General features: G+C 40.7%; 3 protein-coding genes across 5 annotated transcripts in view; 2 read left to right on the top strand and 1 right to left on the bottom strand.

The window, feature by feature from the left end:
* Positions 1 to 5,706: 5,706 nt before the first annotated feature.
* On the top strand, positions 5,707 to 10,547 carry MOCS2 (molybdenum cofactor synthesis 2). Of its 2 annotated transcripts, none has more exons than XM_064736532.1 (5): positions 5,707 to 5,811; positions 6,134 to 6,255; positions 9,244 to 9,390; positions 9,490 to 9,565; positions 10,488 to 10,547. In XM_064736532.1, exons 1-3 carry the CDS (start codon positions 5,800 to 5,802, stop codon positions 9,368 to 9,370), a joined length of 261 nt encoding a protein of 86 aa, XP_064592602.1. In that variant the 5' UTR covers positions 5,707 to 5,799; the 3' UTR covers positions 9,371 to 9,390; positions 9,490 to 9,565; positions 10,488 to 10,547. The 2 variants fall into 2 exon arrangements, with proteins under 2 accessions (XP_064592602.1, XP_064592603.1); XM_064736533.1 differs by having other exon boundaries at positions 9,472 to 9,565; positions 10,488 to 10,520.
* On the top strand, positions 9,328 to 16,963 carry LOC135459995 (molybdopterin synthase catalytic subunit). Its single transcript, XM_064736531.1, has 6 exons — positions 9,328 to 9,390; positions 9,490 to 9,565; positions 10,488 to 10,623; positions 11,484 to 11,637; positions 13,030 to 13,153; positions 14,263 to 16,963. The coding sequence occupies exons 3-6, from the start codon at positions 10,503 to 10,505 to the stop codon at positions 14,329 to 14,331; spliced, it is 468 nt and encodes a 155-aa protein (XP_064592601.1). The 5' UTR covers positions 9,328 to 9,390; positions 9,490 to 9,565; positions 10,488 to 10,502; the 3' UTR covers positions 14,332 to 16,963.
* A 3,371-nt stretch (positions 16,964 to 20,334) lies between these two features.
* ITGA2 (integrin subunit alpha 2) overlaps positions 20,335 to 25,161 on the bottom strand; it is a 67,531-nt gene continuing 62,704 nt past the window's right edge. For both annotated transcript variants that reach the window (XM_064736529.1, XM_064736530.1), the window contains exons 29-30: positions 24,118 to 24,234; positions 20,335 to 23,358 (exon numbers count right to left, since the gene is read on the bottom strand). In XM_064736529.1, the coding sequence (XP_064592599.1) occupies positions 23,269 to 23,358; positions 24,118 to 24,234 (207 nt within the window). In that variant the 3' untranslated portion in view covers positions 20,335 to 23,268. The remainder of the gene's footprint in view (positions 23,359 to 24,117; positions 24,235 to 25,161) is intronic.

Here is a 25,161-nt window from a genome sequence, read left to right as displayed (position 1 = left end):
AGTGGCAGCTGTTTTGAGGATACTAAACCAAAATACTGATCTCAAATAATACTAGTTAAAAACCTCAGCAAAATTTCCCCATTCAAGCCAAGTAAAGCAGCTATAATGATTAGAAATAATGGAAAGACAAGGTAACTGCAATCTGTAATTTGACATTACAGATTATGAACTAGCAGAAGTTTTGTTCATTTTCATCTGTCACCTACAGATCTGAGTAGTTCCTGGGAATTTCCACTGGCTCCAGAAAAACTGATATTCTGAAATGCTTCTTACTTTGTACAGTATTTCAAATTCTTACACGTTATGATAATTAGAGTGCTAACAATCTGGGAATGCAAAGCAACAACTACTATTTATCTGCCAGCCTTTCATGTCTCCCTGTTCTAGGTGCTTTACAAAAGGACAGAATGGCATACAAACCTACTGAAATACAAGACCAATTTTATCTTTCTAAACATTATTTCAGATATCTAATTTGATAGTATTCCAAATTCCTTGCCCTCTAACAACTTTTTTACAGAAATTCAAGACCTTTGCAGGAAGCAGTGCATTTTTGACAACACCTTTTTTTTTCCAAGACAAATGACACATTTAGTATTTTAAATATTTAGACAATCCAGATCAAATATTAGCCAGGCAGTTCAGTACAAGACAGTTTCAAATATGTGGTTCTATGGGTTAAAACCTGCAATTTCCTTTGGCATTGAAGTTTGCAGAAATAGTTTTTTATGCTAGCATCAATCCTGAATGCCCTAATACCCTTGCCCATCATTCTTCAGAGCATGTGTTGTATGACCTAATAGTCATCAAAAACTCCATAACTGGCTTTACTCGAATGATGATGGTGTGCATTCTAGTTTAATACAACCTCGAGCTACCTTTTTGGGCAAGGACAGTATAAAAAGGAAAGAAGTAATCTCTCTAAGAACTGCAGTTGCCAACAAAAAGGAAAAATACTTTATACAAACCCTGAAAATTTGTGGGTTTTTAAAATCTCATTGAAGAAGTTACACATTTCACTTACTGCTGTTGCTCAATAAAAATAAATTCTTGTAGAAAAACTTGCCCATAAATGAGACAGTTGAACAGAAAGACTTATGTCCCTATGAATTATAGTTCCGGAGTGCTTATACTCTGCCTTAAAGCTGTGTATTCTTTCTCTGTACTTGTGCAATGCAATTATATTAGAAGGCCCTCTTAAAACTGGGTGATCTATTGGTTTAGGGAGCTAAAGATTGATTCCAGATGTAGTCCTGCTCTTCTAGCCCTTCAAAAAGTAACTACTGCGCCATCTGTTTTGTAATAGACAATTTCAAAGAGTGCCAAGGGAAATGTTAAATACATTGGTCAAACGGCCACATATACCTCACACACAGGAATCCTAGAGGTCACAGTGTCTCAGACAGATTCATATTTTCAAGTTTTTCCCTCAAATGTTCCACTATGGAAACTCAAGAAACAGCTCTCCTTCCTTCCAAAACAGGAAGATATTTTCCAGATTATTACCAGTGTTGACATGTATGATGCCAAATTCAGACCTGAATTCAGTGGAATTACTGGAATTCACAGTGACATCTCTCCTGTACCTGCTTGACTTCTGGATCCTTGTAGATTATTCCAAATTACTTTCGGGGTTGTTCAGGTTTGGTGTTTTTTTGGAGGGGTTGGGGTGTTTGTTTTTCCCTTCTTTTCCTTTGGTTTTGTTTTGGGGGGTTTTTTCTTTGGTTTTTTTTTGGGGTTTTTTTTTTTTTGGTTTTTTGTTTTTCTCAAATGAACTCAGTAGCAAAAATGTAATACTAAAATGACTTCAGATTTGGCTGGTTGTCCAAGGAATAGAAGGGTGTGTGAGGTAATGGAGGGTTATTCCATGTCATGAGTGATAATTTTTCTTTTCCCTAGTTATTTCAGGAAGCTTGAAGTAAAGGAATTTTCTTTGTTCTTCTAAATAACATCTTATGCATCAGCATCTCAAAAAAAAAAAGCACTCAGGTCTGACATCAACATGGCCTAAATTCTTCACAACAACAAAATTGGAGTAAAAAATATTCTCTGAAGATTTCCCAAGTATAAATCTGAACTTCAGAGCAGCAACTCATGATTTATACCAAACAGTCCTGAGAAAATGTTTAAAATGAAAACAAAAGGAAACAGAAAATCTGCTAGAAATTAGAGAATCACAGTCTTGTGCAGTCCTAGAGAGACTTTTTTTTTTTTCTGCAGCAACATTAGGTAAATCATTGGTGAAAAGAATTAAAGATTAACAACATGTCTCCAGTTCAATCCTCTTTGGTTTTCCCAGTGCATCCAGTCATATTTTATACCAATTCTTGTACTAAGTTGTTACAAAATTAACTTAGGACTAGCAGACAGAGTAGTGCACTTATTTAAGCATTGCTGACTTTGTTGTGGCTCTCTCTATTCAACATCACATGCAGAATTAGTGCTTTAGACTGTAAGCAGAGTGTCTGGGCGTATCCTAGCTACATCTAAAAGTTCAAAGTTTCCTGATGGTAAGTAAAAAAGAAATTAGTAGGTAAAACATCCCTATCTAGAATATTCCTTAGAACTAAACTTCTTTGGCTGCTATTTGGGAAGTGTAAGGATATCCCACATATACAGGAAAATTTGAATTTTCAGTATTAAACAACAATTATTGAAACAAAGGTTATGAAGTGGAATAAGAAACACCTGTTTTGGAGGACATCATAACATAACTTTTTTGAAATTGAAGACATCTGAAAGAAATAAATTCTGAAAATGTACATACACTACATTCTGGCTAATGTACATATTGGCATGAGAGAATACATACACACCTTTCTGCTGCAGCAGAGGCCCCTTTACTTAGGACAAGATTTAATTGAAAATAATAGACTCAAGAAGTAACAGAACAAGATATTATAAATTGCAGATACCCATATTCCAACCCAAAAGGTCCAAGAAGAAAATGGTGCCTGAAAAAAGGACACAGAACAGGAAATATTTTAAGGGAATATGATATAGACCTAGTCTATATAATAATGGATAGTTTTGAATCCTGGTCTTTACAGAGCTAGCATATCTCCTCCAGAGCTACAAAATTATCTCTTATTTAATTTTAGGTATGTATCTATACTCTCCCCCCCAAAACACCAAACAAGCCAAAGAACCAAACAATCAAACAAGATCAATCTGGATAAAACTCATTCTTTCAAACCAAGCAGTGTAGTTGTCCCACCTCTTGCTGAGGCTGATGTTCCTGGAAGATAAGACTTCCAGAATAAAGAGGTATTTAGGGAGAAATTTGTTTTAGCCACTAATACTACAACTCATCTTAATTCCTGGTTTTGATTAAGAACTTTTAACTGCTTCTTAGTTGTTCAAGAACATAGATAAGGGACCATAAGAGTCACAAATCATACACTATTCCTCTGCTTCCTAGGCACATAATCTGCCTTTAACTAAATCATTACAATGCAGAGCTGAAGACTGATCCATCCTTTGAAAAATACTCAAGAATTGGTTTAGGTGAGTTATTTCTTCAACATCAAAGAAAAAAAATCCAGAAATTCACTGTCAGTAACCCATCTCTCCTTATCCAAAGTTGTCTTAACCCTAAAGGTACAGATAAATTCTTCAAAGCTCACTGTTTTCTGGGCTGAGAGGCTAATTTTCTCCAGCTGAGGCCAGTACTCCTCCACTTCACTCTAAGAACACCTACTATGGTACACCTCTTGCTTGGGAAAAATGTGCCAGCCACTTGCTAGCTACTGGCTGGGTCACACACACCATGTCAAAGTGATCTATTCCATCTAAGATGTATAGATCCAAAATTACTCAGCCCAGAGAAAAAAAGAAAGCAATTATTTTGTTCACTTGACGCATGCTGTTTTTAGGAGAGTTCAATTTGTAACACTAGTTAATCATTCACAAAAGAACACAGTTTTAAAAAGTAACTTATTTGTTCCTCGCAGCAGAGGATTAAGACACAATGTACTGAATAACTGGTGCAACACAATTGCTCTGCAAAAATGATTGTATTTCTATCACACACTTTTTGGAAAACGTAATCACTTTAACTTTCATTGTTTTTGTAACTCAGAGGCAAGAATTACTACGCAGAAAAGTCTGCTTCGTTTCTCAGCCATCTTTTTAGTTCTTTGAGTTTCTTAGTTTTTTTTTTTTTTTTTTTTTGGTGGTGGTGGTTTCTTGGGGGTTTTTGTTTGTTAGGTTGGGGTTTTTTGTTTGGTTTTTTGTTTGGTTTTTTTTGCTTTTTTTTACTAACAGTGTTGCATCCAGGAAGGACTGATGTTCTTGTCCAGAGAAGGGCAACAGAGCTGGTTATGAGTCTGGAGGAGTGCTGTGAGGAGCAGCTGAGGGAGCTGGGGGTGTTTGTCCTTGAGAAAAGGAGGCTCAGGGGGGACCTTATCACTCTCTACAGCTGCCTGGAAGGAAGCTGTGGCCAGGTGGGCTCAGTCTATTCTCCCAAGTAACAAGCAACAGAACAAGAGCAGATGGCCTCAAGTTGCACCAGAGGAGATTTAGTTTTCATATGAAGTGCAATTCACTGAAAGGGTGATCAGGCATTGGAACAGGCTGCTTAGGAAAGTGGTAGAATCACAGGCCCCAGAAGGGTTAAAAAAACCTGTGGATATGGCACTCAGGGATATGGACTAGTGGTGAACACAGTGGTGCTGGGGTAACAACTGGACTCAATGATCTTAGAGGTCTTTTCCAGCCTTAACAATTTAATGACCACCAGCGCAAATCACAATTACTGCCCATAAACTCTATGGCACTGATGGTAGGAGAAATGGGTGTGCATGCCTTTACAAACAACTAGATAACGTTAAAGAACCAATCAGGTTCTGGAAGAGTGGGTGTGGGGGTACATGCTGGAGGGGAGCTATGTAGAGTATGCGGATCTCTTAAAGGTTGTATCTTCCTAGTACCTCACCCTCCAAAAAAGCAGGAGTGTGCTTAGAATAAATGGAGGCTGTGTCTGCTAAAAACTGGAGAGATCCTAGATGGTTATGCCCCAGTGGGATCTCCCTAGTTTTCAGCAGAGTTTGTTATTGCAGGACTTCTCTGTCTCATTGTGGATCCTGGGCGTTGCCAGAGATTTTCTCCACACTGCTAATGGCTGTGGACTTACCCCTGGTTTGTCTGCCTGGAGGAGCTCCTCCATTACTGCTGTGAGGTTACGAGTGTCAGCAGACAAACACTACAGAAATAACCCTGGCCACCCACAAGGAGAACTTTTGGCACACAGTTATGCCGTGTGGAACAACTGCTGTGGGTCTCTCGGCAGCACTTTCTACACACCCCGTGTCACTCTCCCCTCCCCGGTGAGAGCCAGCGCTCTCCCACCCTGCTCAGTTACTGCAGGCAGAGGTGAAACAGGCCCTAACCCTGAAATCCTGTGTCAGCACTGAAACGGATCCGTGGCTTTTACACGCCAACTCTACCTGTTCTGCGCATTTAGTACATGTTTAACACGTCAGGCTGCGGACGGGTCGTGTTTGCGAACATTTGCAATCCCGGTGCGCGCGGGGCTGCGAGTCCCCTTGAAAATCCGGCTTGTAAAGTGCCGCCCTCAACACTGTACTCTCAGTTTTTGGACAAAGCCCCGGCATCTCCCGCCTTCGCCACCACCCGAGAGGTGAAGGAACCTGCGGTGCCCGGCCCGACAGGGGGAGCGGGCCTGCGGCGCTCCCGGCCAGGCCGCAGGGGGCGGTCCGGGCCCGGCGCCTCTCGCCCCGGCGCAGGCGCCGCCGTGGGCTCGCGGCGGAGGGCAGCTCGCCCCGGGACGGCGGCTCCATGCGCTGCCAGGTAGGTGCCACCAGCCGGCGACCCTGGGGCCGGTCCGGCCGGAGGCTCGGCCGGTGCCTGGCAGGGCGGCAGGGCTCCCGCTGCCCCTGGCCCCGATGGGCAGCGGGAGCGGCCTGGGCGGCGGACGCGGATCCGCGGTCACTCACCGCCCGCCGCCCTCTCCTCCTTCCCCACCCTGTCCTGACAGCCGGGGCAGGAGGGACGCGGCTGAACCGATCGGCATCGAGATCTTGGCGCTCTGGTTCCGGTCGTGTGCTGGTATTTTGGGAGCGGTGTTCTGGGTAGGCCCCGCGGCCCTGAGCGCTGTCTGTTCCCCGGGCAGGTCTCGGTGCTGTATTTCGCCAGGAGCGCGGAGCTGGCGGGGCTGCGCTGCGAGACCCTCTCGGTGCCACGGGAGATCACCTCTCTCCAGCTCTGGGAGGAGATCGTCAAGGTGCACCCCAGGTATGCAGCAAGTTACCCTTGAGGTACACTTGAGGCACAAAGAAACGTGGATTTGTAAAATTTTTTTTTGTAATGCAAATTCGGTATTTAGCATTGGACTGGAACACATAGCAGTACTTCAACAGCACAAAACCAATGGTGTTACCTTCTTTTGGTAACCCTAAACACTAAATGTTTTGTACAGCTGGAAGTGTTGTAGCTTTTTGTATACACAAGGAAGGCCCAGGTGCAGGAGATGTACCCAAATCTGGGCCTGAGAGTACACATGGTCCATTGTCCGGGAGGGCTGTGATATGGTAACCTGACAACTACCATGTTATTGGGCTGTGGAGAGAGTGAGATGTTGCAAGGAGAGATCATGCAGAGCCAGGACAATAAATAAGAAATAAATTATAATATGTAGGTATTTCCAATTGCTTAGGTTAGACATCAGGAAGAAATTCTTCATTGAAAGGATGCAAAGATATTGGAATGAACTACCCAGGGACATGGTGGAGTCACTGCCCTTGAAGTTTTTTAAGGGAAGATTGGACTTTGTGCCATGGTCACAGAGTGCTTTTCAAACTTAATTGATTCTGTGATTAACTGTGCTGTGAGCCGTTGGTCTGGGCCTATGGCACACTCTGCAAGGCAGGTCAGGAAGGGAACTGAAGCCCCCAGAGGCTTCCAGCCACTCAGCCTGACACAGCAATTATGGTCAGCCACTTCAATGCTCTGAAACACTGCTGTTTGCATTTCATAAGGAGTCTGATCCTGAGAAAGTACTGTGTGTGCTGTAAGGGTCTCAGCAGCATTGGTGCTCTTGGGAGTGTTAATAGAAATGTCCCCTGTGTTTAAAGCTGAGGGAAGGTGCTCAGTCCTGTCAAGAATGAGTCTGATGGACAAAGGTGGGACATCATTTTGGAGAGATAGAAGGGGGTAAAAAAAAGAGTAAATTATAAAAGAGGTTGTGGTCCTCAGGATTTAGTGCTTGGTGCTTGGTGCTTGGTGCAGGATTTAGTGCTCTGGACTTACCATAACTTTGGACTTAGATGTCCAAGTCTTTCTTTAGTAAAATGCTCTCAAACACTGTGAAAAAAAATGAACTGTTTAACATTGGTATCTGTTTCCAAGTGAGAAACTCTTCACAAATCACTGGACCAGGGACCTTTTCCTCACAGAGAATTGAAATAAAGTGTGTTTGGGTACTAGAGGCAGTAGGGAATGCATATATTTTACTTTGCAGCCTTTTTGTCTATGTCAGAAGCAGCAGCAGCACCGTTGGTCATTTTGCTGTAATTTGTCAACTTTGTCCTTTTATGAATGATGACTTGGGGCAGTTGAATTTTCTGGAAAAACTCAATGTAATTGTAGGGCATTGACCACAGACTTCTATTCACATTGCTAATGGATATTCAAATTACAGTTTGAGCGTACTTGATTGTGCTTTTCTGTTCGACACATTTTCCATAACTAATTAGCTTGCAAGGGACTTTAATTAGAGCCTGCCCTTCTAATGGGCGCTTCAGTTTCATGGTAGTGCACAGTTCTTTAGTGGCTTGCTTTGCTTTCATACAGTCCCTCCCTTCAGTCTGTTCTCTGAATCAGTGCTACTGTGTTTTGCTCAGTCTGTGCCTTGACTACTTTTGTCTATCTAGCTGGTAGGAAACAAGATGATTTTTACTTGTACTCTTTTGGTCTGCTTACTTGTTTCTACGCAATACAGCTGAGCTGGTTTGCCAGATTTTGTGGTCTCAAAGAAGAACTGTTATCATGCCTGTGTCATCTGTGAAGCAAAGTGAAAATTTTCCAAGATAGAAATCCATTTTAATTTAAGTGAAATGTACATTTTAAAGTTAAGTCTGTAGTTAGAAACCATAGTTATTTAGCCAGACTGCAAAGCCTAAGCTCAGTGAAGTTACTTCAGTGAAAGACAGAAATAAACAGAAAGAGACAAAAGATAATAGGAGTCAGAGCCTGCTGTAAAGGCAAGTCAACCTGACCTCAAATTTTTTTTCTGATAAAAAAGAACTAGTAGTAAAAGTCAAACAAAACCCATAGAAATGAATATGTATGAACCTATTATGAAACTGTATGCATATGTATTTGAGAAAGAGATAAAGAGAGACCTGAAGTTCTCAAAAGTAAGCATGCCTTTTTTGAAAAGAGCAATTTCCAATGCGTCCAGCGCTGTAATAAACATACCAACTTTACAACTTTGACAAAGTTGTAAAGTTCTCTTCTTTTCTCCGCAAAACATCTGAAGTAAAATGCAATTCTTTTTTCTCCTGTCTTACTACTATGGCCCTCATGCTTGCTATGTAATTGTACTTAGTCATAGAAATGATTCCCTGCCTCATGATATCCAGAGCTATGGATTCTCACAGCAATATCTCAGATAAAAAATTTGTAGAAGATCTGCCAGAAGACACATCACATTTGCTCTCTTAGTTCTGTGGCCATTCCTTATCAATAGGAGGTTTCAGACCTGTGAGTACAAAAGACCCAAAGTCTCACAAAATCTGAGCACGCACAAGAGCAACTCTCTGACTACTGAATCTTCATGAGATCTTATGAACACATACCACAATGCTTCTTGATGCATAAGAAAATTGCTCCAGTCCTGCCAGACTGCATCAAGACAGTATTTCCTTCTAATCCCAAATTGGATAGTTGCTGCCTCTTGAGTTACCAACTTTTTTATTGTAAGCTTCTGAAGTAGGTCTGGTATGGATTGGTTTTGTTCTAACATAGGCCTATGACAAATCCAATTCCTGATTTCTGAAAATTATACTGATCTAATTTCTTTTTAGCCATTACAAGAAAATCCAAGATTAGGAGGTGTGTGTTGTATTTTTGACAATGTCTTGGAAGTGAAGTTGTGTAAGTCTCAGTGGTTTTTACCTTAGCTGCCCAATACTGGGCACCAGTTTGCTGTTAAATGAAATCTCATGGTTAGATGCAGACATTGTCTGGAAACCTATTTGTGCTCTTTCCAATCCCCCTCAGGCTTGCTCTCATCCGGGATCAAGTGGTGTTTGCTGTTCGGCAGGAGTACGTGCTTCTTGGAGATCAGCTCCTGGTCCTGCAGCCTGGAGACGAGGTTGCCATCATCCCACCAATTAGTGGAGGCTGAACCTGCCCAGGTTCTGTTAGGTAGGTATCACTTACTGCCTACTTTTCTGTGGAGTGTAATCTTGTGCTAAAATACCTCATGAATTCTGTGTGATGTTACAGGAACCTTTTCTTGTTTAGGTCTGAAGATGTGATTGCAGTTCTCTCCCTCCACCCCAGTACTCTTTTGAGAAAACCCTACTTGTGTTTCCGTCTGGTGAGTACAGTGGTGCTGAGCAGAAACTATAAGCCAATGTACCAGTAAATGATTAACTTGTATGCAGTAAATGGAAGACATTTGCCAGAGAGGTCAGGCATTGCTTTGAATCTGGGTTTTAGGTCTTGTTACTCTTTCCTGGTTGTTTCTTCCTACCAGTGGAAACTTAGCTTGCTTAAACAAGATAATAATGAAAAATTTCCTGCCGTTTTTAAACAGAAAAGATAATAAAGTAAAAATAATTGACTGCTGCTTAGAAATTTTGTTAGTTTGTGGCTGTTAAAAAGGTATCCTTAGAATAGCTTCATTTCTTTGCCCACTTTGAAGTGCCAGTCCATCTATTCACTGCAGCTTGTTCCATTGCTGCTGATCAAATTACTTCTCATTCCTAGGTGATCAAATGACTGGCTTCTACTCAGATAAATTAGAAGTGTCTTCTGTGTGGCTGTAACAGACTCATAGTATGAGGACCTGAATGTCCTGGAGAGCATACTCAACTTTAGGATTAGAACTCTAATCCATGTTTATCAGAAATCTTCGTTTTAAACCGTTTGATTTGATGAGATAAATAGGAGGGACTGACAATATCACCACAGATTTACCAGCACTACACAGTGGTGTGTGCTGGTTCAATGTACTGTTGAACCAGGGCCTTGGACTAATTATAGTTTTATCCCACTGTACTAGACTTTCCTATCAGAAAGAAATATGTATGCAATTAAACCAAGTAATTGCTTGTTATTTGCTGTTAATATTCTCTTAGTGAGGCTGCTGAGAAGTGAATTTCACATGTAGACTAGGTCTCTTGGGCAAACAGATAGTGTCTTGTGTTGTGCATAAATTGGGGCATGAGCACTGGATAAAAAGCAGTTGTCTGATGCTAGTATCTTCAGGAACAACAACAGAGTCTGTTTGGTTGCAGTTTTTCTATTGTGATATGGAAGAAAACGAAGATGTGCCAAAAGATTTTATCAAGCTCAAGTCTGAAAAGCTCTCCGTAGATGAAGTGTCAGAGCTGGTTGTTTCACCATACTGTGGGGCAGTGTCTCTGTTCATTGGTGAGTTTAATATCTGTGAGCTAAGTCACTAGTTATGTTACTAGTCTAATAAATGTAACTTAGGTTGTCCACATCCCAGACTTGTAGTTCTCAAATAAATCAGTTCTGTGTCTGAGTCCATTATGTTTAGAAAACAGGTTCTGAATTAGTAGAGCAAGACCATGGCAGCTCTTAAACAGCTGCCATGGGCTAAAGTGGTGTGGAGCTTTCTGGCTGATATGGCTATCATAGGACTAAACAGAGCAGTAGCTCTGGAGCAGAAAACTGCCTGGGAGTTGTTCCCCTGTCCCTTGGGATACAACTTGTTCAGGGTGGGAAATGGAGTACTGTGGCTGTGACAACCACATGTCCACACCTGTGTGTGAGGTTCTGTAACTCAGGTCTTAGTTGAAAGTGAAGTACTATCCTACCAGTGAGCTGGTGAAGGTCAGGCTGATAGCTCTGTATAGTGCTTAATGTATGTGCCACACATATGAAACTGCTTTGTGTTTAAACCTTAGTGCTACTAGGCTCCTAAATACTGGGAATTTAAAAATTATATGGGCAAATGCCATAATAACCTTACATAACCTTACCAGTTACCGCAGAAGATGTCCCAGCCTTGGGTATTGTGGGCTGCAGATCTGTGTAATGTGTAAACTAAATTCTCCCTTTTATAGTAAAGATTTATCTTGTTCAAATAATCTCATTATGCAGCCATGATTAGGGAAGTTGTTTATATTTGCACAGTGCTGACCTTGACCATAGCAAGAGATCCTGGGCTTTTACTCTGTATTAATGTAGTATATAATGTGTATTATAAAGATACAATATGTATTCATTTGCCCACTGCTTTTAGCTGATAAATCATTTTTGTTTAGGTACTACAAGAAATAATTTTGAAGGAAAAAAAGTGATTCACTTAGAATATGAAGCATATACTTCAATGGCAGAGACTGAAATAAAGAAAATCTGCAGAGATGTTAGAAAGAAATGGCCTTCAGTCAAACATATTGCAGTGCACCACAGACTTGGGTACGTATGTCCAGACCCCATTCTTCTGCAACTGGAATATCAGTTCTTGTCTGCTGCATGGCTGTGCTTACATAGTTGCAGAACCCGCAAGAGTGTTTAGAAACCATAGTGCAGCAAAGCTGGCTGCCGGATCAAGCTCTTGCTCTGGAGCTAAGTTTCAAAAATTTTGTTTTCAAAAATGTGTTTATTGGTAGGGTTTACTGGAGTCCACACTTAGCCTGGAAGGATCTTTTGTGCTGATGTGATATTTTGAAAGTGGGGAGATATTTCACTCCAGGGAAGGGGAGGTTGTTTATTTTGTTCTTTATTTTAAAGGTGTGAAGTTGGCAGCATTTTCTTTTTCTCTTCTCTCTCCTGTTGAGGGGCTGCAGAATGTTCTTATTGTCAGATTTTAGTCTATTTATGCTACAAAAAGTTTGGAAGCATAGGCTGTGGGGCATGGTAATTGCCAGCCATGCTTGTGAGAGAGCCTCCTGTTGTTCCTTGAGTCTTCGATAAGCATTTTCCTTTTGATTCAAAACGTGTAATACTAGTGTCTGACATACTCTTAGGCCCTATCAGTTCAGAGAAGATTTCTTGCTAAAACTAGCAGGATTTTCAGAAATCCTGAAGGAATTTGGGATGTGATTGTAAAAGGTAACTAAGATAAAAGGCCTGAGGGGTGGTTTCCCTAGATTTCCTCTATAGTCAGCAGAGGGGGTGGCTGTCATGAGGGCAGGTCAAAGCATTTAGGCTGACATTTCTTCCTACAGACTGGGCTGAAGGAGTCTGACTGTAGAGGGAAGATTGGGGGGCAGATTTTGAGAGTGCTACAACTGCAAGGAGAAACACAGAACCTTGTGCTTCTCTTAAGTTTAACACAGCATACCAAGTAGGAAACTTGAGAATCTAAAATCAGAATTCATCAAAAATTTGGTTTCATTACAAAATCTGCATAGTGTGAGGCAGTTAATTTCTTCTTTCACAAATTCTTATGCAAACTGAGATGATTTCTTAGGTTTTTAGGTAAGAACTGGCTGTTCTAATTTGTTATTGTTCATTATTAAGCCAGCTTCCAATGAGTTTCCTATGCATTGTTACAAGTTAGCAATTTCCCCCTCTTAATTCCATAGGCTTAATTTAAAAAAAAAGAAAGAATAGAAGAAAAAAGCCTCTGTCTGGTGGGTTTATTTATTCTAGAGTGTGGAATTTTAACATCTGGTACTGATTTTGGTTATGGTTTTCTTTCTTTTTAAAAGTGTATAATCTTTTGGATGTGGTTTGACACTTGCTCAGTATGAATGAGTCAGGAGAGCATGTGGCCAGAATACTGACGTGACATGGCTACAACTTTTGGGTGCTCTTGATGTTAAGTGTTAGCTAAAGCTGCTGTTGTTCCTCTTCTCTCCCTAGTGTGGTTCCAATAACTGAAGCAAGTGTAATTATTGCAGTCTCCTCTCCGCACAGAGCAGAATCCCTTGAAGCAGTGATGTACTGCATCAATACCTTAAAAGCATCTGTTCCTATATGGAAAAAGGTATGTTTAGGGACAAAATCAAATTTAGGCCTGTGCTAGTCTTAGACATCTGGGCTGCCTTAGCAGCGTTCCAGGCTGTAGCAGCTGCTCCTGGTGAGTTGTCAGTGTCTAGCACCAGTGAGTTTCCTCTACTGCAGCCAGGCCCATTTGTGGCAGGTAGAGCATCTGGAAGGTTCTCCTGGACCTGTACCATCTAGCTCCTCTTTATTTTGAAACCGTCCTAGGGTGAAAGCGAAGGATGCCTGAGCTGTCCTCTTTTGAGTAGCAAAACTCAGTTCTGCACAGGCTTATGGAAGAATTTGAGTCAGCTTTGCTTTGGACAGCATTGCAGTTTGGAAGTAACAGGAGCATTTCTTGCCTGTCTGTTTGCCCCTCATTGCTGTGGCCATGAGAAAGCACAAAGCACTAAGCAACAGCACACAATGAGCAGAAGTCCCAAAGCTTTATAGGCACACAACAGTGTGTGGAGAAACCAGCCCAGGTCTAGAAAGTGCCTCATTGTATAAATTCAGTGTTGCATGCGAGTAATGAGCATTATCTCTGCCTCCTCTCCCTGGCAGAACTTGGTATGTGGTTAACAGTGATATTCCACACATTACTTCACTTTTTTGATACCTCCTCAGGAGATGGAAGTTCTCTCAGAATAAATAAGCAGGGACTCAGAATTTGATGCTTAGGACTGGACTGCTGCTGGTAATCCAGTCTGTCCTTAAGATCTATTAGTAATGTATTTAGTGTATTAATGTAATTTTTGTTTTAATATTGACATTTTGTTACATCTAAATTTTTGTCTTAAAACAACGGTACAGTAGGTTAATATAGCAGCATCAATGCTGTGTACTCTGCAGCTATTATATAATTTCTTCTAGATCTCTCTGTTGAATTGACTTCAGCTTAGGTGGGCCCTTTTAAATTCAGTGGGGATTAGCCTGGGGTTCAGCCAAGTCCATATGTTCTAAGGGTGCTGCCCTCTCTTCTGCTTGCCAGCCAAGTGCTGTGCAGTCCTGATGTGATCAGTAAATGATAGTGGGATGGCTATTCAGTTTGGCCTGGCTTGTAGCTGTATGTAGCAGACTCACAACATTTCCCATTCTTTGTTTATATTACAGGAGATTTATGAGGATGAATATTCTTGGAAAGAAAACAAGGAATGCTTTTGGGCAAATTCAGAAAAATAATTGTACTTCTTTGAAAATAAAGTGTTACTCTTCCTAATGAGCATATTTACCTTTGAGTTTTTACAGCGATTCTCTGTTTCTAAATGGTTCTAACAGATGTTTCAATTTCAATAATTTAGTTTGGACTGAGTGAAATGAATGAGGATTAATTAGGGGTTTTACTGTCCTTTGGAATTGCCTTTGTGTGCATTTTTAACATGGAGTCAGTTTTTAAAAGAATCTTCCCTAAAATTCTTTGTGGCAAGGTTTAGACTACTCTGTGATAAATACTGTTCTAATTCTTTACTAATACCTTGGTAGTCTGTGTTCTCTGTCTGCATGAGAACATGTCACCACAGGACACCACAGGACAATTGCATTTTTTTCAATCTTAAAGTTCAGAGAGGTTTAATTTTATATGACTGCAGACAAAGTTTGCAAACTTTATGCTATTTTGACATTCTTCTAACATGAAAGCTACTTGAAGTAGATAAACTATTTTAGTGCAGACAGAAGAGAAAATACAAATTATACCCCAGAGTTATTAAATTTTTAGTAGTGCTTATTTTCCAGTAGCTCTGTCTCACACATTTTTACTGTGCAGCTGATACTATGAATCCATTGAATTAAACAATATGGATAGGGATTGATACAAAGTTAAAGCTAGTACTCTACCAGCAAAAAGAGTTGCATTAGCAATAAAATGCCAATCTGTAACTACTTAATGATGTCTAGACAAAATTTTGAAGTGACTTTTTGGTTGTGTAGTTGTGTGGTGCTGCAGGAGGAAAAACCCAAGCCAGCTATTACTACAAATACTCAACTATAGTGTAATTATGTTCAGTAATTTGACTTAATATGTGTGGGGATTAAAAGTCATCAAATGGAATAGTTTTTCAAAGAAAAGGGAGTTACTGCAATTCATTTATGTATTTATATTCACATTTCAGATTTAATCTTTTTACAGTTTTTCTCTTGTTACTGTTTCGAAACCTAGTTAAATGAACTGACATAATATGCCTGGGTTTCTCTGGAAATACTGGGTTATGGGTCTGAGCAAGGTCATTTTATTTGTTATTCTACTGTGCCATGGTAGTATTTAGATGCTAAGAGTTCAAAGTCCCATTGTGTATGGCACTTCTGCTAATGCTGGGAGGCAGTGTTATCTAGTTGTCATTATCAGTGCAGACAAGGTAGATACAAGTGAAGGAAAATAAGGTAATGCAAAATTATTTGCTCAGTTGCTCATATATATGTTCCTATATCATATATAGTTATTTATCATTCAGGTGCAAGGTCGTACTCCTGAGTCAGGGCAATCCCAATCACAAGTACAAGCTGGAGGGAGAATGGATCAAGACTAGCACTGGGGAGAAACACTTGAGGGTATGTGTGAACAAAAAGCTCAGTATGAGCTGGCAATGTGCACTTGCAGCCAAGATATCTGGCTCTGTCCTGGGCTGCACCGAAAGCAGCAGAGCCAGCAGGTCAAAGGGTTTGATTCTGCTCCTCTGCTGTGCCCTTAAGGGACCCTACTGGAACAGATGCAGTATCTGGTTCTGGAGCCCCCAGTGCAAGTTTTGTTGGAATGAGTCCAGAGGAGGACCACTAGGTTTATCAGAGGACTAGAACACCACTCCTATGAAGACAGGCTGAGAGCTGGGGTTTTTCAGCTTGCAGAAAGCTCCAGAGAAACCTTACATCACCTTTCAGTACCTAAACAGGGCTTACAATAAGTTTGGAGGGGGAATTTTCACAAGGACAAGGGGGAATGGCTTTGAGCTGAACTGAGGGTAGGCTTGGATCAGATAATAGGAATAAATTCTTTACTCTGAGGGTGGTGAGGCACTGGCACAGGTTGCCCAGATAAGCTGCGGAGGCCCCATTCTTGGGAAGGTTCAAGGTCAGGCTGTATGGGGTTCTGAGTAACCTGGTCTAGTGGAAGGTGTCCCAGCCTATATCAGGATGGTTGCAACTTGATGATCTGTAAGGTCCCTTCCAACACAAACCAGTCTTTGATTCTGTAATCATTACATCACATACTAGTGAAGCTTCAGCCGTATATTGTATTTTATTGTGTCTGCAAAAATCTACTAACAACTTCTAGCTGCACAAAGTAAAATGGGGAAAGTAGGTCATGATAGTTTTTTTCCCACCAGGGATTTTAATCACTTTTAATACTTACTTACTGTATCTGAATTAAGCAAATTGTAAAGAAACATACAGCTTCAGTCAGAAACATTGTTAAACTGTGCTTATTAAATTATTGATGTACTTTCCTCAGTGGAAGTCAGGCCTTCATCTGCAGGACAGCAGCTGCTCTTTGCATGTTTACAGATAACACACTCTACAAACCATGTGGGCCCTATTATCTAGGCAGAGGTGGTCAAGTACAAGACTGAGTTTTCGGTTTTTTTGGGGGTTGGAGAGAAGCCCTCTGCTGTTTGAATGTCATTTTTTCTGGGAATTGTACAGAATACTGAGCACAATCACTTGCCTTGTGAAAGAACTATTTTTCACTTCAGAAGAGAAAGAAATACATGAACTTTTTTGTACTTGATGTTAATTTTTCCATGTTTATGTTTGCTGTTACTATGCAACTAATTAGTGTATTAATTTCACAAAAATAAATGTTAGCTTGTTTTTCAGTGGATATTTTATGAATTAAGTAAAACTTGTGCAGTGGTTCCATACTAGTGTTGTGCTCTGATACAGAAAATCAATAGTATATCTTAGTTACCATTGTTAAATTCTATTTGGGACCCCATGATCAGGGGCAATTCCTGAGTTGCAGTAGTGTCTCTTTAGTGCCTTTCTAGCACTGCAGTCTCCTGGAAGATTTTTCCAGGGTGACCTTAAGTGCACCTTCCCCATCAGCAATGCAGCTGGGAAGGAGGGTGCAGAAGAGAGAATAATTGTGTACTTCCCCACAGTGACCAGGAACAATGAATGGAAGAGATGTTGTACTGAGTCACAGCTGAGTGTTACAATGTGTGTATGCTGCCATGGTAAAGACAATGAAATGTCATTTTTTGTCCCTAGCTGTGCATGAGGCAAGTACTGCTTTGTTCTGGAACAATGATATATCAGTCTTGTGTAACTTTGGGTTCTTCAGCTGGCATGTAAAAGCGAAATGGAAATGTTTCTGGGAGGGATGGTGTGTTAATTAGAGGTAAAATGTATCTCACTGAAATTTAAGTTCATGCTCTGAACTCAGTGTTCTGCCTCCCTCTGTAGGGCTACCCTCTCTGCTAGGGCAGTATTATCATAAGAGGGCAGATTACTGTATTCTAAGATAAATGCTTAAGCTGTGTCTGAAGTGTCCCAGAAGCATTTACAAATTGCCAGGCCAAGGGATGAATCCCAGCAGTGTCTCAATGCGTGTTAAGAAAAGATGTTGTTGCAATTCTTGCTGTCCACACATGCAGAACTGCAGTGCTGGATGAGGGCTGCTCTGTGTTATGGTGAGGTCCATTGAGTGGGATGATAGACAGCTGTAGATCTGTCTACAAGGAAGACACAGCTTTCTGGGATGAGTCCAGCTGCTTCTCTTCCTTGTCCAGAGTGAAGGCTAATTCCACCTCTCCATGAGACCAGCTGTGTTGAGTTGGTGGCTCTGGTGCATAGAGCAATGTTCCCAGACACAAATGCTACAGACCCAGAGGGTCACCATGTGATTCCTGTAGATATCTGCCAGATGAAGGCTGTCTGTGGAAGTGCATGTGTTCAGAGCGATAATTTGTCCTTCTGAAAAGATGCTTTAGTCTTGGCTGGCAAAATTTGAATACACTGATCCACCCCTTTGTCTGGCTGAACATCCATGTACCAGCACTGATTGATTTTAAGCGTTTCCTTTCCTGATTTTGAGCATTGTGCTCTGTTCTCAAGAGAAGCTCAGCCTGATGCATACGATGAAAACAGCAGCTGATGGATTGTCATGGAATAGTGGGGCGGGGGAGGAAGGGGTTGTTTTATAAGGGGCCTTCCCAGGAGATGGCAGCCGAGAGATGGCTGAGCTCAGGTGCTGCCCAAGCTGGCAAATACAGGCCCTCACTTTGGCTGTTGCTCATGAAAGTGGCACTGCGGCTCTCAGGAATGAAGCCTTTAGATGCTCAACTTTGAACTAGATGTTTGGCCTTTCGCTCTGCTCACTTTATGCACAACTGTTCCAACTAAGTTGTAGTTTTATAGAGTAGCACATTCATTTGTTGCTTCAGAAGCATTAAAAGGAAGAACTGGTAAATCTAATCATTAACAAATTAGATGTTAAAGCAGACAGTGCTGCCCTTTCCCTTTTAAAATGCTGTGAAAAATAGCCTTGAGCATTAAATGCCATTAAATACAATTAACTGTCCTGTAGAGGTGATTGAAAAGAGTTCAGAATAGACTGATGACTATAAATTACCAGTTTCTTTGAGCACCTTAGGCCAGTTTTTTGAAAAACAAACACACCATAAAGTTTGATTGTAACAACTTACCATAAATTAGCACCCTGATCTATCTTTGTAGCAGTTCTTTCTATAAAGGTTCCATTTTGACTATTTTAAGAGGCAAGTACATTTTAAAAACTGCTAGCATACTAAAACCTGTGATTGCATACAAATAATTGACTGATTAACTGAGAACAAAAAGGTTCACTTAAAATGTAGGACTCAACTTTTTTAAAGCTATGAAAATGTACACTTCATTTACTTTCACAGGCAATAAAAAATTGAGGTAATTAGCTATAGATTTTGAGATGCATTTTCATACCTTAATTCTTTTAGTCTTTAATTTGCAATCTTTTGTTGTAGTTCCGTTTTGGATGGGCTTTAACCCCAGTCAGCAACTCAGCCCCACCCAGTCATTCACTCACACTGCCACTAGTGGAATGGGGGAAGAGAATAGGAAAAGTGTGAAGTCTCATGGGTTGAGGTGGAAGTTTAATAGGGAAAGTAAAAACTGCTCATGCAAGCAAAGCAAAACAAAAGAATGCATTCACCACTTCCCACTGGCAGGCAGGTTGAGTCAAACTCAGAAAAGCAGAGTTCCATTGCATGTGACAGTGGGAAGACAAACACCAAACACTCCGACTGCCTGTGGTCAGTTGTGGGCAGTTGTGACATCTCTGTCCTTTTCCCACTTTCCTGTGCACCCCCAGCCTCCTCGCTGGTGAGGTGGGGTGAAGAGCAGCAAAGGCCTTGAACCTGTGAGCACTGCTTACTGACAGATAAAACATCCCTGAGTTATCAACAGTTTCCAGCAGAAATTCAAAACACAGCCCCATACTAGCTACTGCACCTCTGCCCCAATCAAAACCAGCACATACATAAGTCAGTATATAAGGAATCTAGCTCGTAATTCTGCAAACAATTAAGACTTGCTGAAAGACAGAACTTTGTGCCTTAAGATTTGGTTCATCTGATATTCTATGATGGAAGTGTCAAAATTGGTAGCCTGAAACCTAAGTGTTTATGTACCACTGGTAAAAGTATGGAGTAATTGAAAGTGGAAATTAAAAGCTATGTAAAAATGTGTAGTTTTCAGGTGGTACTTTTTGACAATATTGTCTTCCTGTCATCTTTCTATTCATAGCCAAGTTCCCCCCTCTCTTCTTTTGCCACATTGTTCCTGTTGAAAAGTTGAATTCAGCTTTTCCAACATATGGTGGGGTATAGCCAGAGCCAGAGTTGTGAAAAGCTACTGCTGACCAATTCTGTAAATAGATAAAGTGCAGAGACTAGCAGAATGGGATGTGATTTTAGATAGCAGTGATAATAAGCCCATGTTTATAGGAAGGCCTGGCCATGGTCATGTTTTAACACCATCTACTCAGCTAGAGCTTTACAAATATTTTGCACTTAGGTGAGCTGGGTTACAGTACAGTACAACTTACTGGTTATGTTTCACTCTGGACTGTGATCTGCAAGACTTCAGGTGCAGTGTCTTTGTCTACCTAGCAGAGTCATCCCCTCAGGTTCTCACTGTGTGCTACTGGGACAAAGCCATATTTGGCCCCATTTTATGCAGTGCTTTTCCAGTAGCATTGGTTCTCTTTAGGGTGCTAAAAATAAATGAGTCTGTGTTCAGCAGTAGTCTTGGGTTTTATTGCAGTAATGCTGTTAGGCCCTCAGACAGGCCACCACAGTGATACAGTCCCTGCTCCCACAGAGCTTACATGCTAGCTTTTAGAAGTCAACTTTATTATAAACTCTCTTGTATATTCCAATTTTATACATAGGCTCACATGAAACCTACTCAGATTTTTGGACTTGATTCTAGTACTTCAGGAAATCAGCAGCTAGATTTCAAGACCAGAATCAGATATAACTTGAGTTTGCTGAAGGTATTGCTGACTTTTTTTGCTGCAAGCACAAACAGAAGTACATGCTGAAGCTGAAAATTTCAGGGTATTTAAAACATGCTGCTTTAAAAAAGTAAACTTAAACGGAAAAAACAAACCAAACCCTTGCACAAAATACAAAATATACATAATATTTCCAGTATTATTTGCGGTTGTGCCAACTTAAAAGTGCAATAGACTTACCCATTACAAAAACTGAATATCCATTTAAGTATTAATTGTAAAAGAAAAATAAACTAGTAACTTGGAGTGGTTAGGTTAGAATACAAAAACCTTACCCATTGCTATGTCTCCCCTTTATTTTGGAAAAGCAGTATTGTGTCCAGGCTGGGAAGGAGAATTATATTGTCCATGTCAAACTATAACCCAGTGAAGGCTAGTGAATTGAATCATTGCTACCTGATTGATAAACTGTTAAATCCCCAAAGAAGATGCATATTGGATATTGACCTGTACTTCCCACTGAATGCAGAAGAAGGAAATCTGGGTCAAGGCCTGAATTGCCTGGTAGGCAGCACCAGAAATTGAAAATTCTACCATCTGGTGTATTGTGAAATTCCCTCTCTGCTCTGGAGTGCATGACCCTGATTATGTAGGAACTTCCCACATACATGGCTGTAGGGGTTATTTTTTTCTGCACAAGTTTATATAAGAATTGAGGCAGACAAATTTTTTCTTTCTACTCTCAGAGCATTTGCCCTCAAAGTTTATAATTACAAGTCAGGAGCTTATTCTTTAGATTTATGCAATTGATATTTTTTCCCACTTTTTAAATATTTGTTTTGGTCACAGACTCAGCTGATGGCAATAATCTTGTTTGATAATTGATATAAGAATCTGAATTGTTTTTCAGAATGTTAGAAAAACCGCAACAAAATGTCCCAAAACATAACATTTCATAGACACAAAATAAATTCAAAACATATAAAACTACACTGAGCATAATCCAGCTGTTGCTGCAAATGAAGCTGTTATTTGCCAAAGAGATAGTTGGCTTTTGACTGATTAGCTATTAAAAAAGACTGAGTAAAACTTTCAAATGTGCTTAAGCCTAGTCCCTCAAAAAATAATGGAAAAGTGCCTAAGCATAATTACAAGCCAGCTTTGGGGGGAAGAAACCATGACTTCGTGTTCTCAATCAGGCACATTTGCATGTTTTACTCTTCAAGTAAATCACCTCAAGTTGGAGACAATCTCACTTGCATGGCAGCATGCATGCAAAAAACACACACATCTTCTCTCATAATCAATTTTAAGTTTAACTGATAGGCATGAGAGAGAAAGGCAAGCAAAAGGCCAATTCCCCTGACTGTTACCAGTCTTACAGCATGGGCCTTGTATAAGACTGAGCTTTCATTATAATCAGGCAGCGTAACAGCATGTGATAAACTTGAGGTGTGTAACCAACACAAAGTCACTCAAGTGTTGTGCTCAGAGCTCATTCCAGAGCACTACAGTACTTCACTGTATAAAACATAAGTTAACTTCATCAAGACATGAACAGGTAGGACCAAAAAAAATGTGGTAGGTAAGGAGGTTGTACTGAACTTTGGTCTCCTGGAGGGCACTGAGATGCTAAAGAAGTAAGTGCAGTAAACATTTTACAGAGCTTAGATCTTCACTATCCCCTTTTGTAACGTGCATAAGTCCTCAGTCAGCTATCCCCTTTAGTTCACTCTATGCTCTTAGTCTCGCAAAATCTTTCAGTACAGAATTAAAGACAAGATCTTGACTGTCTTTTCTATTTATGTCAAAGACCAAACTGATATCAGAGGGACCGAGAGTATAAAGGCCAGCATAACAGTAGTCGTGCTTCTCAAGATGAAAATGAGTAATAACATTGCAGAGAACATGCTGTAAGTGATTATGAAATTCATATTTTCTTCTCAGGAAGAAAGTATGCAGAAGACAGTTATACATACTATTAGACAATACTTCCCCAAAACAATATCCTTCAGTAATTTAGTTGTGACCTTAGTGCAAGAAATATGGTGAACTTTTGGAAGACTTTGCCCAACCAGTTGTCCTGTAGCATCCAGACAGACATCTTCATACACAGTTCCCAGTTTATAGATCAGTTAAAGCAAAGGTTTGCTGGTGGAAATTATTTTTCTAAAACAATAAGGATGGAGCCAGTCAATGAAAAAATGACTTTTCTTCTCCCAGTCTGGAAGCAGTATTCACCACACATTCATCATCAGCTTAATAGAAAATGTCATTTAACACATGTGGTACTTGTCAACTGAATTACCAAGTGATGCTGTTCCACAATAATCTGAAATAAATTCTTCTGTTTCACTCTGCAGTGGATCAAGAGAAGGGCTGCTGGAACAGTATGTTACTGTATACTCCGGACCTGCCAGTTCTAAGGGTTAAGTTTGTTTGAAAGGCAAAAATTTACAAGAAAAGGCATTATAAATCATTTTTGAAAAAACCAAACTGCCCTGCAGTTACTCTTATAATAGAGTAGAATCTGTAAAATATTTCATCTATAAAGACACTTTCATTAAAAATGTTTAAATGTTACTAAGCTTTAAGGCACTCCATCTGAAGGACTGACTGATCACAACTACTATTGGTGGCTCAGATCTCCTCTTTATCCATGTAACTCATCTTCAGTCTTTGTCCTTTGTGAGTTCTGCAATTTCATCGACATCTTCTATATCCTGTGTCATTTTCTCGTACTGTCTCTTGAAGAAGCCAAGCTGTGAGAAGTATTAAAATAACACCACATTGCAGTCAGTCATTGATAATTCATTGCTCAGCAAAACTAAATACTGTGATGGTAAAAATGCACCTGTGTGCACGCATACACTATAGAGTTTGATTTGTAGACAATTCCTGCCTCTAACATGAAAGGAGGTGGGCCCTAAACTCCTACCTGGTGCAACTGAATGCTAGAGCAGCAGTGCTGATTAGCCAGTTTTCTCCCTGCTGAGATATGGACATTTCCATGATGCCTTGGTGTGCCAAGAAGCACTTCAAACACCAATGCCCTGGCACGCAGAAAAACTTTCCCCTTTTTCTATGTAACCTTTGTAATTTACTTTTTGCCCCTGCCCTTTCTTTCCCTTTCTTTTGTCTGTTCTTTTGTCCAAAATATGTCCTCTCTCACCCTGTTCATAATCCCCACCCTTGTCCACTGGGAATATCATGGGTGTTCAGAGCCCAGATAGGATATTATGGAAGGAGGCAGACAGTGTTGAAAGGAAAAAAAGTAAATGTCACAGCCCCTGTTTTGAATGATTGGCAGGTGATTTAACATCTTCATCTTACCGCTTTCTATAAGGACTCATTTCATAAACCCTTCTAAAATATGTCAAGGGTGTAATGTCAACGCAGTATTATTCATACCACCAAACTGCAGATGTGGTTTTGTTTCACACTAGAGAAGAGAGATTCCAAAGAAAATAGCCCAAATTTATTTATCCCTTTCTGGTTTTGAGATATAAGTACCAACTTACTTTCCACAAAACAGCAACCAGTACCAACAGCAAGACGAGTCCAGCCAATATGCTGCCAATCACAACACCTACTGGTACCTCAGCTTTCTCATCCGGCTTCATTATTGTAACTGGGATCTGAAACAGAGAGATTGTGTCTTAGGGGCTCATGTGAACTGCAAATAAGGTAGGATTTGTAAACCAATGATCAAGAATGCCTGGACTGCACCTATTCCAGGATCAGTGACTGGAATGCGCCAAGCAATTGCAGCCCTTTCACTGGTGTCCATGGGTGTCTGGTTGCACTGTGGCACACAGCAATGCCAGCCAGGGGCTAGGGACTAGAGGCCATGCTTAACAGGCCAATCTCTCCTGCCAGCTGCCTCTCCATTAACAGCAGGCCTTTCAAAGGCTCCACACACCATCGCTGTGTAAACCAGCCATGTTTACACAGCCCCAAAACCAGACTGCAGGAGGAGCACTCCTTTTCACCAAGCGTTGTCAGAGCCTGTTATCTGTGCTCAGCAGCTGTAGAAGGCAGCACTAATCACTGAGGCCAGACACCATCACATCTGCTGAAATTCCAATCCTCCTGCTGGGCAGGTGCCTCAGTCTCCTTTGCCTGCTGTTCCTACCTTCTATGAAACCACTAATGACTTGACAGATCTCATGGTGATCTGTGTTCTCCTGGGTCAACTGCAGGGATTTGCTGCAAGATGTATAGGTCAAACAGGAGCACCTCTGGAACACCTACATCTCCTGAACCACAAGCAATACCAGAGAGCTCCCAGAGGAGTATAGAGTGTCTGGAAGTTAGTTTTCAGGTGATACCCTATCTAGCTGGATTAGGTATAGCCAAATATATAATTACATATAACAGAGTTTCTTGGAGAGACATTGCTGTAATATTTATGAACTGTCAAATTTTTGGATTTAATCTTGGAACAACATGCAGTTAGCTGAAAGTTTTTTTTCCTTTCTGAAACATGATAAAACAAGTCACACTGGTTTATTTTCTCAGGGTGGTTGTTCAGTGCATTTGTCTGGAGTAATTTAATCTTAAGC

The sequence above is a fragment of the Zonotrichia leucophrys genome, chromosome Z (genome assembly GCF_028769735.1).
Source record: "Zonotrichia leucophrys gambelii isolate GWCS_2022_RI chromosome Z, RI_Zleu_2.0, whole genome shotgun sequence".
NCBI lineage: Eukaryota > Metazoa > Chordata > Aves > Passeriformes > Passerellidae > Zonotrichia > Zonotrichia leucophrys.
This window is presented reverse-complemented; position numbering and strand designations above follow the sequence as displayed.

Bases quoted from the DNA above. Each gene is read 5' to 3' on its own strand.
- MOCS2 (XM_064736532.1), top strand. The intron at 6,256-9,243 runs GTATGCAGCAAG...AATCCCCCTCAG, and splicing joins ATCGTCAAGGTGCACCCCAG to GCTTGCTCTCATCCGGGATC.
- LOC135459995 (XM_064736531.1), top strand. From the start codon at position 10,503: ATGGAAGAAAACGAAGATGTGCCAAAAGATTTTATCAAGCTCAAGTCT. The intron at 10,624-11,483 runs GTGAGTTTAATA...ATTTTTGTTTAG, and splicing joins GGCAGTGTCTCTGTTCATTG to GTACTACAAGAAATAATTTT. The intron at 13,154-14,262 runs GTATGTTTAGGG...TTTATATTACAG, and splicing joins CTGTTCCTATATGGAAAAAG to GAGATTTATGAGGATGAATA.